The sequence below is a fragment of the Leopardus geoffroyi genome, chromosome C3 (genome assembly GCF_018350155.1).
Source record: "Leopardus geoffroyi isolate Oge1 chromosome C3, O.geoffroyi_Oge1_pat1.0, whole genome shotgun sequence".
NCBI lineage: Eukaryota > Metazoa > Chordata > Mammalia > Carnivora > Felidae > Leopardus > Leopardus geoffroyi.
In genome coordinates, this window is record NC_059338.1 from 52,160,222 (window position 1) to 52,175,328 (window position 15,107).

At 48.2% G+C, this 15,107-nt stretch overlaps 1 protein-coding gene across 1 annotated transcript in view; it reads left to right on the plus strand.

Annotated features, from left to right (window-relative positions):
- TNR (tenascin R) overlaps nucleotides 1-14,295 on the plus strand; it is a 410,039-nt gene extending 395,744 nt beyond the window's left edge. The window contains exons 19-23 of the mRNA XM_045452824.1: nucleotides 1,828-1,979; nucleotides 3,386-3,482; nucleotides 7,364-7,525; nucleotides 12,186-12,349; nucleotides 13,287-14,295. Of these exons, the coding sequence (XP_045308780.1) occupies nucleotides 1,828-1,979; nucleotides 3,386-3,482; nucleotides 7,364-7,525; nucleotides 12,186-12,349; nucleotides 13,287-13,406 (695 nt within the window). The 3' untranslated portion in view covers nucleotides 13,407-14,295. The remainder of the gene's footprint in view (nucleotides 1-1,827; nucleotides 1,980-3,385; nucleotides 3,483-7,363; nucleotides 7,526-12,185; nucleotides 12,350-13,286) is intronic.
- The last annotated feature ends 812 nt before the right edge of the window (nucleotides 14,296-15,107 follow it).

The window sequence follows — 15,107 nt, forward strand, 5'->3', positions numbered from 1 at the left end:
TTACACCTGTCCCCTGAAACATAATTGTAACCTCTAGAAATATGTGGAGTCAAGAACTCCAATCAGGCTCTAAGACATGCTGGAGATGAAAGTTAAGAGCTTTTCCTCAGCTATTTAAGAAAATCAGTTTGGGGGATAAATATGTTTAATTTGAACTTAGAACTTCCTGAGGTAACTTTAACTTTTGGGGCTTTATATGTTTATAAGATAAATACAGACATCAATTAATCCTTTGCTGTATGGATAGATGTAGATCGTGTGAACTGTATGCCTATGTGACATTCCATTTAGTCAACTGTAGGGAGTACTTGACTTGGGGTCTCAACACTTGAGTTCATGCGACCAGTGGAAGTTGTGTGATCTTCCTGAGTACAGTTTCTTTGTCTGAAAAATAACAATCCAGTTGATCTATAACAATCAGCCTTTCTCTCCAAGTTTCTTGCAAGAATCAAATAGAAATAAAATGCACTTTGTCAAGTATAAGTTTTATAGAAATGTATTGTTACTCCCTGGTACAAATGTGTCTGAAAGAGGAGGTCCCCTTGTTCTAAACTACCTTAAATGGCGGTGCCCCTTGACCGTGGTATGACAGCAAGCTGGACAGTTCCTGTGCTAGGAGTTAGCACATCCACCGAATCCCAGTGACCTCTTCCTAACACAGGATGCTTCACAGATGATCTGTGACAGGAGCCTTAGATGACCAGAGTGTTCAGTGAGGATATTACATCACCTTCCCTGTGTGGCATTATGCTGTCCACTTGCTCTGCCCCCCAGCTGACTCCAAGTGGCCCTCTGTCACACCTGTAGTGCACCGAGCCCGCCACTAGGGGACACAGTAGTGAGTGATACGTGAGGTCCCTACCCAGACTCCTCATAACTGCTACAATTCAAAGATGCAAAACCACATCAACTGCACTCCATTGACCCTGAAATCATTGTATTTACAGAGCACCAGAACCACTTTTCCTTACGCGGCACGCTCTTCCTTGTGCTTGCCCTATCCACTCCTTCAGTCCAGAAATCTCCTCCTGTGGGATCTCTGCTTCTTGGCTTGTCTGCTAAGTATTAAAATTTGCCCTGAAGCTAAGCTCTTCAAGATACATGATTTAAGCTTCTCTTTCAGCTAATTAGATATTGTTCTACAAATTGGGCTGTTCTCTCTGAAAGATGAGCAGCGATTTGTCTCCCCTGCCCTTTCCTCAAACTTAACACTGAACTGTAAAACATGGCCATTTGATTGTTTAGTCCAATCAGGAGATTATTTTGCCTGAGGAGTAGAGCTCCATCTTGTTAACGCAGAGCTTGTTCGGGCATTTCTTCATGCTGGTGTGAGGATGGCGGAAGGTTTTGCTTACTGCCTCTCATCCCTTTGGAAGGTGGGCTCTACAGTGATTTCTTGTGGCCCGTGCGTCTGTAATCAGCACCTGAGTAACCCCACTAGCTACATTAACACACATTCACTCTTAAGGGGGGGTGAGATACTTTTATTATCCCCATTTTACTGACAAGAAAACTGATACCCAGGGAAGTCAGGCCATCTGCCTAAAGCCAAACAAATAGGTAAGTGAAAGAGCGAGACCGTGAATCCAGATCTTTGGCCCTCAGATCCCATAAAACTGTATGTTGTTTAATAAACCCGACATCAGTTAAAGAGGGGGGATGCAGGATGATGCAGGGTTCCCACACACTGTTTGAGATTCAGCGAGGATTTCTTACAGCTCTTGACAAAGTGCCACGAGGCCCTCGACAACCTTCTCCAACCCAAGGGCCCATTATGCATAGTAGGAGAAAGGACCCTTTCTGGAAATTGCCTCTTTTCCTATGCAGGGGGCCGGGTGTTTCCTCATCCTCAAGACTGTGCCCAGCATTTGATGAATGGAGACACTCTGAGTGGGGTTTACACCATCTTCCTCAATGGAGAGCTAAGCCGGAAGTTACAGGTGTACTGCGATATGACCACCGATGGGGGTGGCTGGATTGTAAGTACATGTGGCTGTTCTCCACGTACACAAACATCCTTGGTGTCTCATCCATCTGGATCAGCGCCTACCGATCCAAATTTCACCATCCTCTGGCCATTCTTCATCCACCTCTCACCTGTCCATCTTGGGGCTCTTTGTTGCCTCTGGGCCCTTGCTCAGTAGCCCAGTCATAGGTTTGGCCAAGCACTGGAAGGAAGAAGGTATTGAGGCCGCAGACTGCAGTGACCTGACCCAGTGTAGGAGCCCCAGAAATATGGTTCCAGAGTGCCGGGGAAAGGGAGTAGTGGTCAGATAAGTCCAAGGGTCTCGCCTGCTGTAGGCTGTAGGAAAAGAAGGGGTGGTTCCTCTGTAGGAGAAGGGCCCTCTGCAGGAGCAGGGGAGCCTCAATGGGGAGGTCTATGGGAAGAGTAAATGGAGGGGCAGATGAGGGGCGGAGCCTGGATAGCCGGCTCTATTTACAAAGGCCTCCCCTGCCCCACCCTTCCCTGGCCTCCCTGGTTCTTCCCCAGAGCTGTCACAGCCTTCAAGAAGCACCAGTGTTCAGGAAAAGCCAGACACCCTCCTTCCTCCTCTACTAGGGTAATACCATGAGAAGACAAAGGACAGCCTCACAGATGTCCCCACCTATCAGTGCAGCTCACCGTACCACAGATGGGAGAGTTCCCACAACCTGGCCCTAAAGCAGCCCAGCATTAGCTCAGTCCCTGTGTGCTCACAGGGCCCCCTCCCCACACCACCCCCGCCCTCTCCCCACCTTCTGCTGCTAGCATACAGCACTGGATTTTTCTTGGTGCAGAATGGATAGTTTTTTAATGGAGTTAAACGGTGGCTGTGCTCATAAGCTACTCTAGGGAGACATTTTCTTTTATGTTTCTGACATATTTGTGCCTCCTTCTTAAAGCATAATTGGAAATTGAAGCCGAGGCTGATGCATTGGAGGTTAAATGAAATTAGCACTTAAACAGCTCGGAAAGCGAATGATATGTTGTTGCTTTGCCTGCAATGGGATGATGACAGTCACTAGCTGATTTGAAGTTGGTCCCGTTCTTTGGGTGCGAAATGCTTTCCTCTATACTCTGCCGCAAAAAGATGAATTGGAGAGCCAAGCCTGTTTCCCTTGCCTATCTGGGGGCTTGATATGTATCCTGAGTCCCTTGTGTACCGCAGGGGTGCAAATTAGTGTCAACATCACACCCTGGCCTATTCATCAGGGGCCTCTGCACTTCAGAAGAAGAGCTCCCCGTACGTCCAACAAGAGTGCTGTGCCAACACCGGGCTCTGTACTGCAGTGCTCTTCATCTGAGCGTCTTTGTCGCAGCAGATACAAAACTCGGTTATAGCAGTTTTACTCTTGAGAGTTTCTTTTCGTAGTATCACTTTTTCCCCCCCTTTCTCCCTCACAGGTATTCCAGAGACGGCAGAATGGCCAAACCGATTTTTTCCGGAAATGGGCTGAGTACCGTGTTGGCTTCGGGAACCTGGAGGATGAGTTTTGGCTGGGTAATCCTCCTTTGTGCTTTCCCTCGGAGCCCTGCTCTGGCTTCTCGTCCATCTCTCTCCTTTGTGTGTCCATCTGGGATTATCGGAAACGCCGTGGCTGTTGAGAAGCTGACAGCTCGTGAATTGCTTTCAGTACCTCTTGCTCTGTTTGGCTCCACTATTGATCTGTTTTGATCTTATTGTGGTGTTTTCCTCTTTGCTCTGTCTCTTCCCATCCTCATTAATAGTCTCTTATGCTGATGGGTCTTGACATGAGGCAACTACAGAGGAAGTAAGCCACCTGGTGGGGGAGGGGGCAGGGGACACAGCGAGCCGGCCGGTCACCCCTCAGAAGCCAGGCGCTGGCGGGCCAGCCTGCCGGTCAGGAGAGAACCGAGGCGGTTGCCCTGCCCCAGCTCCCTGGAGGAATGTGATCACCTGACTTGGCGAGGGAAGGGAAAACATGAGAGTGGCACTGGAAGTGACCTGCAATCTCCCAGGGGTCTGACACAAGCAGGAGGCGTAGATTGAGAACCTAACCGGTGTGTGAAGGTGAATCCGCACCCCATCCACGCAGCTGGCCGCGGTGCCAATCCCAGAAAGTGGCGCATCTGTCGCCTCCATCTCCCGTTTGGTTAGATTTTCACAGTGATGTGTACGGGAAGGCAGGGGGACAGGCAAACAACCGGGTTCCACAGCTGTGGTCTCCTTTCTGTGTCCCCATCACCATCTCACGGGGCCTCACTGTCTTTCTCCTGGCTGCTCGCATGACAGCCCCCCACCCGACCTCCCTGCCCTTCCATCGTCACATGGCCGGCTCCCTCACCCAAAATCTGAGCAGTGGTTAACCTCATTTGTAAACCCTTTCAATGACTCATCACCACCAGGTGAAAGCCAAACACCTTAGCTAAGGTCAAGGCCCTCTCTAATCTACCTCCAGAGACTGCTCCCCGCCACTAGGCACCCCACCCCTCTCCCCACCCCCACCTCCATCCACTCCCTCTTCTGTGGGCCCAAAGCACAGTGTCCATTTTCCTCTCTGTCTCTCTTGACTATACTGTGTAAAGTTCTTTCAGGACTAGGACCACATCATAGTCCTCTTTTAATCCCATTCATTGCCTGTTATGGTGGCTGAGAGAGTAGGTACTTAATGTATAGGTATCAATCAGTCAATTAATAAGAATTTATTGAGTACCTATTAGATGCCCAGATCTATGTTTGCTGATGTAGGTAATAAAACTACAAGGTAAGAACATTGAGAGACAAGTCAAGTGAATAGGAAGTATTTTTACCTTCTAGAAGTTTCCATACAGCTTGGGAGGCCAGTGCAATGCACACAAATCCGTGGGCTCGGCCGACAGAGCTCGTGTTCCCCAGACCTCAGGCACTTAACACCGCTTCCACAATTCTTGCATAATTTGTGAAGTAGCTAAACTACCACACACTGAAATTCCCTCTGTATCGCTTGCTTTATTTAGTTAAATCTACTGTTTGGGGGAAGAAACTTAATAGCATTGCCCAAAATGGCAAGCTAGTTATCATGTGCCAAAATAAAAAGGAGACTTAAAAATTAACACAACGAAAAGGAAACAATATTAATATTATTAAATGACAGTTAAATACGGGGCCCTCAAGGCTGATGCTGCTGGGAGTGGTACAAACAAAGATTAAAAAGTGTTGGGGGCTCACCACCAAGCACTAGAACCAAACAGAGACTGGGAGTCAAGGTTAGGATTAGAGTTAAGGTTCCTCCTTCACCTATTAAGGAAGAAATAGAATTTGGAAATACCTTTCTCCCTATATGTTTAAGGTTATTTAGTAGCCCTTATTCCTAAAGTATTTCTCATATGGTGAGAAAGGCCATCCCGCACTGAGAAACACTATAAACCCACCAAGTACCAAGGAGAAGGCCACAGATACTCAGAGAGGGGAGGGGTCAGCTGTGTGGAGGAGGTGCCGAGGGATGAGTCAAAAGAAGCAGGAAGGAAGGGGACAAAAGAAGAGGTAAGGCAGGGATCCTTCTGACAGACGCAAACGCAAGAGTAAAGAAACCATCCACCGAGAGGAAAGGTGCAGGTCAGGGAAAGAAGAAAATGAGGTTAGGTGGGTTGAATGAAGGCACATTATGGTACCTAAAGCTGGGAAGAAAAGTCTTGACTTAATGCCATAGGTAATAGGGAGCCAGTGAGGGCTCTTGAACAGAGGCATGGCCTGGTGAGATATAGTTTGGCAGCAATACTCAGGTTGAGGGTAACTGTGACCCATGGTTTATATCTTAAGTTGGGTTCCCTAGAAGCAGAGCCAGAGACAAGGAGTCTTGTTTAAGTGATTTATTGGGTGAGTGCTCTTAGGGGCAGGGGAATGGAGGAAGCAAGAGAGAGCAGGGGAAATACGCAAAACTGTGGTTGTGGTGGGAGACAATCTTCAGTCTCGTGCTCGGGTGAGCAGGAGTGCTGGAACATGAATTGCTTCTCAGAGTCGGTCCCCACTAGGACAAGGGGGCTGACATTTTGTACCCCCACATTAGGCATTAATGAAAGTCTGCTTCAAGGCAGGGGGGAGGGAGAGTGTAGCTGCCAGGAGGAAGTGACTCCTGTTTGGTCAAGTGTTATTATCCAAGAAGAAGGTAGCTGTGAGTTGTTACCAGCCAAGACATCTAGCAGCTGGGGGATAGGTCCACCATCTACTGAGGGCATCTGGGCAGGCACACCCAGGATCCACTACACCACACAAGCACGAGTCTAGGGTAGGTTGTGGGTCAGCACCCCAGCAAACAACTCTCAACTTATAATCAACGTAAAGCTTTAAATCTCAAAGAGGAGAGGGAAGCAGAAAGATCCAGGTGGCCCTCAGCCAATCATTTCGCCTGTGTGGATTTCAACCTCCGTTTCCACAAAGAGATAAACCTAAGCAATGTCTAAATTCCCTTCCATCCCCTCGATTCTTTCATTCTCATGATGGTGTGTGATAGATAGAGATCAGATATGACAGCCAAGCAAGAGGACCTCGGTTCAGTAGGCAGATAGAAATCAGGAGGACTCAGACATCACCAGCAGTGAGAGCTGAGTGGTTCACAGTCTGGACGGGTGGGTCAAAACCAGAAAGTCCCAGAGCGCAGCCAGCCAGGGCAAGCAGACAAGGGAATATATATGAGAAAACATTGCTGTGGAGCATGTGGGCTCACAGAGGTTTGCACCTTATGAGAATCCATCAGACCAAGGCCTGGGAAGCTTAGAGCCCAAAGAGAAGCATATGGGGGAACATAGCCACCCAGAAACCAGTGCAGAGGGGGCAATGCAAGCTGTAGCAGGTAGATTAGACAGAAAGGGACTGTGGTCAGGGGGCCGATGGCTATATCCCCTGAGCTGACCAGGGGAGCCCAGGAGGACTGGAGGCTGAGACAGGGAAGGGCAAGGTAACAGAACCTCTTTTGCAGGCCACTGGACGATGGTAAGATGTCTGGCTCTCCCGGGCCCCTAGTGCCGGTCCTGAACTCCTCTCATCAGTCTCTTTACCTCTCTTCGCCTTCTCTGACTCCCTACCACTCACACCAAGGATTTAAGCCCATGTAATTAATGCCTCTTGTCATTTTCACCCAACAACACAGTTTGAAGTAGAAGGTGGAAGAGGACAGGGCCAGGAGTCCCGAGGCTCAAGGTTTGTCCGTAACTGAGTCAAGACAGGGTGTGAGGACCCCCGAGCTGACCCGTGGTAAAAACCCATCAGCAGACCAGGGCTTGTCTTTTTGCAGGAAAAATTTCTGAGTCTAGCAAGATCTGTTTGGTAAATGACCTGAGAAGGCCTGAGGGCTCCCCCTCCTGCTCTATAACATCCGTCTGAGGCCACAGTCCCATTCTCCCTCCCCTTTCCAAAGCCCCTGCATTCTCTGCTCTTCTCCCCAGGGCTGGATAACATACACAGGATCACATCCCAGGGCCGCTACGAGCTGCGTGTGGACATGCGTGACGGCCAGGAGGCCGCCTTCGCCTACTATGACAAGTTCTCTGTGGAGGACGGCAGAAACCTGTACAAACTGCGCCTGGGAGTCTACAATGGCACCGCAGGTACCCCGGCCCCCAAGCAGACAGACCCCAGGGCGTGTGCGAATTCCCTGCTAGCCACAGTGAGGGCGGAGGGCCAGGAGTCCCGGGTGCTGGTCCCGGCTGTCCAGAGCCACTCAGGTGACCTGCAATCAGTTTCTAAGGACTTCAGTTTCCTCATCTGGAAAATCATAATAATGATGCCTGCCCCACTGCACAGAGTAGTCAGGAAAAAAAAAATGCTATCAATGCAGTGAAAATACTTTCAAAGTGTAAAAGAAAAAAAGTGCCGTGTGAGGGCAAAGGATTATTTTTCTTGTCCAGATTAATCAATATGGGCTCTTATCCAATGAGAGCATAATCAGCTATTGTCTGGCTAGAAATTCCCCCTGCGATGACATCTAGGAAAACCGTCTTGCAACTAATGGAGATAAAGCAGATCCCTCCATACGTTCTGAGATGACCCCCTCCTATCAGCAGTCCTGCCTTCATCAGGTGCAAACAAGAGCACTGGAATGAACCTCTCTGGCCACATTTCTTTTCATTCCTCCTCAAGAACCAAGTACACGGTCACGTTTCCTATATAGATTTTTATGACATCTCTACTAAGTAGAACAACCATCTCTATGAGTTCTGTTGCATTAATAGTTTTATCAGAACATAATATCCAGTCTCCTTCTTAGGCTTTGCCAATCTGTTTCCTGGGTTCTATTATAGCACATTTCATAAGACCTGTTTTGCCAAATATTCTACTGTTCGGTACACGGAGTTATTGGTCCTTTCATTAACTCCAATCTTAGGGCTAAATGCTAGTGTATAATTTTAGCAGCATTTTTATGCCTCTTGGAATTCAGAAAATCAGCAAGGTGTTGCCCTTCCAATTACTGCCTCTGTCCAATTATTTCTCTTCTCAGCCAGGTATTGTTACTCCACAGGAAGACACGCTTTGCTATTGTTCACAGTGGTGATTATTCCCAATGGCAGTCAGTCGGATCTGCCTGAAGTGCCCCTAACAAAAATTCCAATTTGCCACACTTTGGGCATAAAATCGCCATTGAAATGGAGTGTGCTAAACAAGACATCAGACTAAACCATTTCAAAAAAAAATCTGATACCATCCACTCCCTAAGAGTAGAATTGCACCTGCAGAAAAGCAGCTCTTACCCTCCCCATAGGAAGGAAAGATACCCCTCCCAGTTGCTCCCATGTCCCACCTTCCTCCCCCTCTTCACCTGCTCCAGGCCTCTGCCTCTCTCTGCCTCCATCGGCCCAGCCACCGCTGACTTTACTGCAGCTCTGTCTTGCTACTGGGTCCCATGAGGGGCAGGACTGTTGCTCCACATTGTACTCTCACGTCTCACGGGAAAATCCTGCCGGCAAATTGGCCAATCACCAAAAATTAATTACAGTGTGAGCCCTCCCTTCAAATATTCAGTTCATTTTCCTCAAAAGATGAAAACCCGCACTTACGTAGTCTGCCCCCTTCTCTGCGCAACTCTACCCAATGGTAGAATTGCTTTGTCTAGACCAGAGGTCTCCAGAGGGGAAGAGGTCATCCTCTCTTTCTGGCTTTTACCATTGCCCAATTCCCCTGGCCTTTATCTTGACTTACTGTTCACTTTATTGGCCCTATTGGCAATATCCCATCCCATGTCTTCCAATCCAAGTTTAGCCCCTTCTCTTGTCCCCATTTCTCAAGGCTATAAAAACCCAAGTCTCTAATCAGGACTCTAGATTAGAACTGAAAACTCCAAATCAAGTTATCAATAAGAGGTTCTTGAGCAACCCCTAGATGTTCATTGTACAAGTTATGGGGACCCAAGAGAAACATAAGACGCGGCCTCTGCATGAACTAAACATCTATTTCTTTAAAACAATTTTTTAATGTTTATTTATTATTGAGAGACAGAGAGAGACAGAGCATGAGCATGGGAGGGGCAGAGAGAGGGGGAGACACAAAATCTGAAGCAGGCTCCAGGCTGTGGGCAAGCTGTCAGCACAGAGCCTGACGCAGGGCTCAACCTCACAAACTGCGAGATCATGACCTGAGCTGAAGTCAGACGCTTAACTGACTGAGCTACCCAGGCGCCCCTCTATTTCTTTTAAAAGATCCACAAGGGACACCAGCTCTTGATCTCAGTGTTGTGAGTTCGAGCCCCATGTTGGGTCTAGACGTTGCTGAAATAAATAACTTAAAAACATTTTTAATTAAAAACCTTAAAAAAAAATCACAAAAGAAATGGTACTCACTTCCAGCTTACTAGGTGCTCATTGGCCTAAGAAGGAGCAACATCTGTCTGGGACCCCAGTGGTGAGGGAAACAGTCCAGAGAAGGCAAACCCTGGAAGAGAAGTCACGGAAGGAGCTGTTACCGTGGAGGAAGGGCAGGCGTGAAGGTCCTTGTTGCCCAGGGCAGGTGTGACTTCAGAAGAACAGAAAGAAGATTGGTAGAGTAGGGTGAAGCTGGACCCTGAAGGGCCTTAGAAAAGGGGGCCCTCTTACTATGGTGAGCAGGGGAGAGTCCTGGTAGGTCCTGAGACTGCGGGATTTGGGGGCTTCTAGGAAGATCCATGTGACAGCCGTAAACTGGATGAAGTAAATCTGAGTGAAGAACAGACACCAGCTGGCATGAGCTGGTGCATTAATCTTGGTAGGAGATAATAGGAGACTTGACTAATGTCAGGAATTAAGAGAAAGGTATAAATCTGAACAGTGGTTTGAGAGAGAAAAACCAAGACTCACACAATGAATTGAATACATGAGGTGGGTATAAGGCAGAAGTGGGAAGGGGGGCCAGATCTGGGGAGGAGACAAAGACCAATGCTGGGATCTATCCCAGACAGCGGCAGGTGACCCCAGAGTGGAAGGTGGAGAGAATTGTTCCTGGACAGCAGTGAGGGCAGATTCTAGATTACAGAGGAGCAAGAGGGAGATGAGAAGATGAGGTGGACAGAGGCAACAGAGGTGAACTGATGGTAAAGAAAGGGTCACTAGACAATAGGACTAATCCAAGAATTTTAATTTTTTTTAATGTTTTATTTTGAGAGAGGGAGAGAAAGAGAGAAGCGTGCATGTGCATGAGTGGGAGAGGGGCAGAGAGAGAGAGAGAGAGAGAGAATCCCAAGCAGGCTGCATGCTGTTATTCAGAGCTCCAACTCATGAACTGTGAGATCATGACCTGAGCCAAAAATCAAGAGTCGGATGCTTAACTGACTGAGCCACCCAGGTGCCCCCTAAGGATTTTTAAAGATAAAAGATATGAATATGATTTAGTATTGAAGGAATTGAAAATGCTAAATACATATGTATATATATATGCAGATATATAAATATATATATGCAAAAAAAAGAAAAAATAAGAAATATTTTTTGCCTTCCTCTGGACCTAGAAAAAATGGGAAAGAATGAATTGCAGGCAGTGGGATTATCTCTCAATGGACAAAAAGTCTGATCCCCTGTAGACTGGCAGGAGAAGATGAAAATGATGGGATAGAGACAGGATATGTTGAGTTGGTGACCCAACTGACCTGAGAGGATCAAACTTCCCCATAGAATAAAGATCATCCCCTAAGAGCTAAGCTGTGGTGGGAAGCAGTCGAGGCACTGAGTGGCTACCATGAGTGTGGACTCAGATGCCACAGATGACCCAGAACTATGGTCTCTTGCAGCTTAAAGGGAACTCAGAAGCATCTACAATAATGTCCATTCAATAACATGAGCCCCTTCACGACATATCCAACTATAAATCCCACCAAAAGTTCAGCCAATAGTTATAGATTAATTACAGTTTGATCCTTTGCCTCAGTTACTCAGTTCATATGAGTCACCTGCACAACATCCCAACAAGACAATACCCAGCCTTTGTTTACCTCTAAGACTAGAATCTTACCCCATCTCCAAGCAGTCTGTCCCATATGTGAGCAGCTCCAATAGCTGGGTAATTTTTCCTCCTATATTTAGCCAAAATATGCCTCCTCTCAGTCTCCACCTACTGATCCTCATATTCCCCCCCCCCGCCATTTACTTTATTTATTTATTTTTACTTAGTAGCCCATGAGATATTTGGAGATAATGATCACAGCCCTTGTCTCCCATTGAACCTGCTCTTCCCCAAGATACAGCCTTGGTTTTCCCAACCATTTCTCTGCCGTGGTGAAGATTTTTCTCATCATGCTTTCTCCTCTGGACAGGAACTCTAGCTTGCTGAGATCCCTGTTTACATGTGGCATCATGTTTTGTGGCACATGTGGGGTTTGGGGTATGGGTTGACCAGGCCTAATAAACCACGGAGAAGGCCACATCATGGATGCATGGTGGTAACCCAGACTGGTCACGTCACCATGGCTCATGCCTATCTCCTGTGAAGATACAGGAATACAGTGCAGTCCTGGAGGAAACAGACAGGGGTGGTGAGGTGAACTGAGAGGACACAGCTCTTAGCAGAAGGTCAGAGGGATGAGGAAATGAGGAGCAGAGAGCAGCATGGAGAGTTGCTGACCCAGGGGGTAAGGGGGAGTATGAGTTCAGTACAGCCAGGCTGAGGAAATGGGTAGAAATGGGGGAGGAGGTGAATGGAAAGTCCCTTAAGTGGAAGCTAGGTTTGTTGGGAGTGGGTCAAACGTCCAGAAAATGCTGACAAAAGAGTGACAAATCAGACAGCCTTACAAAAACATCTTTTTTACAGGGGACTCCCTCAGCTATCATCAGGGACGCCCTTTCTCCACAGAGGACAGAGACAATGATGTTGCAGTTACCAACTGCGCCATGTCATACAAGGGGGCCTGGTGGTACAAGAACTGCCACCGGACCAACCTCAATGGGAAATATGGAGAGTCCAGGCACAGTCAGGTAGGTGAGGCTCTGCCCCAGAGCTGTGGAACCCACTGTCCCTAAGCTTTATGTTCTAAATGCACAACTGGGTCTTACATTTCCCTTTATAACACAAAAAATAGTCTTGAGAAAGGACTGTCATGAAGAAGGAGAAAACGTAGGCCCTGGAATAAGGGCAGGACAAAGTAGACTCCAGTGGAGAGAAAGAAAAGCATCTGGACTCAGGAGCTAGAACTCACCCAGAGAAGCCCTGGACAACCAGTCACATTCCATTTCGTTTCCTCATCTAGATGATCCCAACAATCCCTTGGAGAGATTGTCAATTTTAGGGACGGCTTACAGGCTCAACGTCATCTTAAGAAGGGTCCCAGGAAAGGAGAGATCAGAACACCAGGGTAAACTGGACTATCCCTCCCCATTAGAGACTACAAGTCCACAGACTGGGAAGAGTGATGGGTTGACCAACAGGACCAACTGGGACTTTCCCAGTTTTAGCAACGAAAGGCCAGCGGTGAAGGAAACCCCTTAGCCCCGCGCAAACCAAGATGCTGGGTCACCATAGGTGGAAACCGCCTGACTGACCCTTCAGGAGTGAGCAGTCAGACACGATTATTCTTTTCAAAATGCTTGTATGCTATTGGGATTTTGAAATTCAACACTGATAACTGGTGCATGTAAATCCTGAAAGCCAAAACATTAGAGCTGGCAGTAAGAAATGACCTGAAGGGCAGCCCTAATGAACACCCAGGCCACAGGCATGTTGAGAAAGAAAAGCTGGAAAGAGACCCCGCTCCCTTGACCTTATGAGGGAGCTGGACCGCAAAGCTTCACGTTAATGAAAAATGGCTAAATCCACATCTTGGATTCCCCGCTCCTGCTGTTCTCCTCCTTTTCAAGCTGGGTGCTCCCTCTGGAGGGAGGCGGTGACTGACGTGCTCATCTGTCTCCTTCCCAGGGGATCAACTGGTACCATTGGAAAGGCCACGAGCTCTCCATCCCTTTTGTGGAAATGAAGATGCGCCCTTACAGCCACCGTCTCACGGCGGGGAGGAAACGGCGGTCCTTGCAGTTCTGAGCAGTGGGCGGCCGCGGGCCAGCTGACCTTCTCTGTCATCTGTTTGTATCTTATAATATGAAACAAGGGGTGGGGGGTAAGAGTAATGTGCTTTGCAACATGTTAAGGGTGTTTGAGGAAGCAGGCCGCAGCTGCTCGTGGTTTCTGCTGTCCCGGGCCTGGCCCTCGGCCTCCATTCTCCCTCCCAGCCAGTCATCCGGAACCTTCCCCTCTTTTCCCACCAAGGAGGGAAAGTGTGAAATATTTTTTTAAAAGACCGATTTAAAGGCAAGTCCTGGAGTCAGATTGCTATCGCAACGGGCCTTCTTTTCCTGCCCTCCTATGAGTTGCCCTTCCCTTCCAGGCATTTGTGCTCTGGTCACTGCCTTGGATGGCCAGGTTCTCTCACCAGCCCACGGCAGAAGCCTCGGCAAGAGAGCTCCGCCAACAGCTCCCCGTAAGAGGAAACAGATGAGTCTCACTGCATCCCAACAGCCCAAGTTCTTTTGAATGGGCCAAAGATTCTCATTTTCTGACACTCTTACCAGCCCAGTGTCCTTTTACCTTCTGAGATCAGTGGCCTCTTTTCCAGCCCCAATCAATCGTGTGCCTACCGCCCTCCGACCCTTAGACGCCCACGGCCCCACGAGCCCCGCCACTGTTTGCTCTGGACTCTGGTTCCCAAGGCATTGCCCACACCTGGCCCTGGGCTGTACAGTGGCTGTATCCCTGAGGGTCTTAAGTCACTGCCCCCTCTCTCGGGTCAGACAGACAGCAACTTCCTTTGTGGGTGAAAGGGGGAGATGGTTGTAGATTTAGTGCTTTGGAGTCACACAGTGAGGAAAGGACAAAAGAAGTAGAAATCAAGGCATCTGCCATTTGAGATTACAGGTCCCGTGGGAAACACAGATCCTACCTGGCTCTGTTTTCTTATTTCTGGTCCTATGTGTCATGGACCTTTTTTTTTTTTTTTTTTTTTTCTGAATTGCAAACAGAAGACCTCGTTTCCATCTTCAGCCAGGCTCAACCTTAACGTGGGTGGCTTAATAAGAGTCAGAAGGAGAAGTTATAGGGCCAGCCAGCCATTCCCCTGACTGATAATTCCTGGAAAAAGGTGAAATTCGGCATGGGGGTGGGGGTGGGGGTTCTCTATTTTGGTCCTGCGGGAAATAGGAATGACCTCTTTAATGAGTTGACATCATGAGAAGCCTCTCTCCATCTTCTTTTATTATTCTGCCTTTGAAAGGAAAAATGAAAAGTGCCAGAGGAAATTACATCTGGAAATCCAAAGGTGAAAAGGGGAGGACTGTGGGCCCACCTCCCACGTTATGAGATGTGCTTCTCTTCACTACCATGATTTGATTTTTAAGCCCAAGAGAGCTGGAGGCTCTAGAAACCATGACCCCTCGACTTCTCCACATCAAATGTCAGCTGCAGCCATCCCTGTAGCATCCGCCAAAATCCACACCCAGCGCCCTCGCTGCCTTCCCCCTTTCCTCTCCTTTTCCTCAAGGCCCCAGCTCTGTTTCCTGTAGTGCCTGCGTTCAGCCAAACTAGGGCATCTTGCTCCTTTCCCAGCCCGTGTCTGGAAGAGCCTGAAAGTTAGCATCTTGCTAATGGAAACAACTACACTGTAACCAAGCCCTGATCACCAGGGAAGGACAGCCCCTCAGGCTGCTGATCACACTCCCTGGTGTCTTAAGGATGAAGTCAGCTGCCACC